Source organism: Nannospalax galili, unplaced genomic scaffold, assembly GCF_000622305.1.
Source record: "Nannospalax galili isolate Female #2095 unplaced genomic scaffold, S.galili_v1.0 scaffold924, whole genome shotgun sequence".
Taxonomy (NCBI): Eukaryota; Metazoa; Chordata; class Mammalia; order Rodentia; family Spalacidae; genus Nannospalax; species Nannospalax galili.
The window spans coordinates 621,618-624,176 of record NW_008350467.1 but is presented as its reverse complement, the minus strand read 5'-3'; the positions used below and the strand labels follow the sequence as shown (position 1 = coordinate 624,176).

Here is a 2,559-nt window from a genome sequence, read left to right as displayed (position 1 = left end):
TTAGATCATTGGCGCGAGGTGAAGACCAGAGCCTCCAATCAATCAGTGGAGATCAAGAAAAACAAGTGGACCGCCCTGTGTTCATCCGAGTGGCCCACCTTTGACGTCGGGTGGCCACGCGATGGCACTTTTGACTTGAACCTTATTTCCCAGGTCAAGGCGCGAGTCTTCAGACCAGGACCCTATGGACATCCAGATCAGATTCCATACATCGTCACTTGGGAAAGCCTTTCCTTTGACCCCCCTCCGTGGGTCTCCCCTTTTCTCTCTCCCAAGGCAGTCCCCCAGACCCCCTCGGCGCCCTTGCCGACGGACCCCTCCCCTTCACTCTCACTCTGCCCTGTAGTGCTCAAAACCAAGCCTGTTATCCCCCCCGATGATTCCGCTCTAAATCCCCTTCTCGAAGACTCTCCTCCCCCTTACCCACCTCTGCCCCCTGTGCCCGGAGCCCAGCCCCAGGTTCAAGCGCCCCCGGTTCCGGTTGTTGTGGCGATAGATCACACTCCCGGGACGTCCTCCCCGATCGCTGGGAGGTTGCAAGAGCGAAGAGGACACCAAGGGGATTCTTCTCACATACTTCCTCTCCAGGTGGGACCAGGGCCGGGCAACCAACTTCAGTACTGGCCCTTTTCCGCCTCTGACTTGTATAACTGGAAACAACATAACCCGCCCTTCTCCCAAGACCCTGTAGCCCTAACTAACCTCCTGGAGTCTATCCTTCTAACTCACCAGCCCACCTGGGATGATTGCCAACAGCTCCTCCAAGTCCTCCTCACGACAGAGGAGAAACAGAGGGTCATTCTGGAAGCCCGTAAACAGGTTCCCGGGGCGGATGGAAGACCCACCCAGCTGCCCAACGAAATAGAAGCTGCTTTTCCCTTGACCAGACCAGATTGGGACTTCACTACACCTGAAGGTAGGGGACACCTACGCCTTTATCGCCAGTTGCTCACAGCGGGCCTCCGAGCAGCGGGGCGATGCCCCACCAATTTGGCCAAGGTAAGATCAGTAGTACAAGGGCAAGATGAGGTGCCGACGGTATTCTTAGAGAGACTAAAGGAAGCATATCGGAGGTTTACTCCCTTCGATCCAGATAGCCCTGAGCAGGAAGTGAGTGTCTCTATGTCTTTCATTTGGCAGTCAGCCCCTGACATTAAGGTGAAACTCCAAAGAATGGAGAATCTGCAGGGACAGAGGTTACAAGATCTACTCAGGGAAGCGGAGAGAATTTATAATAAAAGAGAAACTCAAGAAGAAAGAGAGGAAAGGCAAAGGAGAGAGGCAGAAGATAGGGAGAATGCAAGAGACAGGAGGCGAAACAAGGAATTAAGCAGGATACTGGCCACTGTAGTGAGAGACAAAGAAGAGTCCAGAGGAGATAGGAAGGGAGGCAGAGGCAGGGCCCCATTAGACAGTGACCAATGTGCCTACTGCAAAGAGAAAGGCCACTGGGCAAGAGATTGCCCTAAAAAGAAATCAAGAACAAGAGAGTCCACTCTCCTAACCCTCGACTAGGGGGGTCGGGGCCAGGACCCCCCACCTGAGCCCAGGGTAACTCTTCGAGTGGGGGGCAAGCCAGTTACCTTCATGGTAGATACCGGTGCCCAGCACTCGGTTCTCACCCACACCACCGGACCCTTCAGCAAAAAGACGTCATGGGTTGAAGGAGCAACTGGAGCCAATCGATACCGATGGACTACCAACCGAGAAGTGCAACTGGCCACAGGTACAGTGACCCACGCTTTCCTACACGTGCCGGATTGCCCTTACCCACTCCTGGGAAGGGACCTCCTGACCAAGCTAGGGGCCCACATTCATTTCAAAAATAAGGGGGCAGTTGTGACCACGTCTAGGGGAGCCCCTCTCCAGGTGCTCACTCTTCGGCTGGAAGATGAATATAGACTGTTCGAAGAGAAAAATAAACCCTCTTCCGACATAGAAGGTTGGCTGTCCAAATTTCCTGGGGCATGGGCGGAAATGGCGGGGATGGGACTGGTGACGAATCAGCCTTCCCTCGTCATTGGACTAAAAACTACAGCCAGTCCAGTGGCGATCAAACAATACCCACTGTCAGCTGAAGCCTATCAAGGTATTAAGCCCCACCTCAAAAGACTCCTAGAACAAGGAATTCTCACCAAGTGCCAGTCCCCCTGGAACACCCCCCTGCTCCCAGTTAAGAAACCTGGTACGGGAGATTACAGGCCGGTGCAAGACCTCCGGGAAGTAAACAAGCGGGTAGAGGACATCCACCCGACTGTCCCAAACCCATATAACTTGCTGAGCACCCTCCCTCCTACTCATGTTTGGTATACAGTCCTGGATTTAAAAGATGCTTTCTTTTGCCTGCGGTTAAGCCCTGCCAGTCAACCCCTTTTCGCCTTCGAATGGAAGGACCCTGAGATAGGTATTTCAGGACAACTGACCTGGACCCGGTTACCACAAGGCTTTAAAAACAGCCCAACCCTGTTTGACGAGGCCCTCCACCACGATTTGACCACCTTCAGGGCCCAGCACACCAACTTGGTCCTACTACAGTACGTAGATGACATCCTGCTCGCC

The 2,559-nt window shown here is 53.8% G+C and overlaps 1 protein-coding gene across 1 annotated transcript in view; it reads left to right on the top strand.

Moving 5' to 3' along the window:
- Window positions 1-1,538, top strand: part of LOC115072836 — a 3,507-nt gene extending 1,969 nt beyond the window's left edge. The window contains exon 3 of the mRNA XM_029570783.1: window positions 277-1,538. Coding sequence (XP_029426643.1) covers window positions 277-1,515 — 1,239 coding nt within the window. The 3' untranslated portion in view covers window positions 1,516-1,538. The remainder of the gene's footprint in view (window positions 1-276) is intronic.
- Window positions 1,539-2,559: the final 1,021 nt, after the last annotated feature.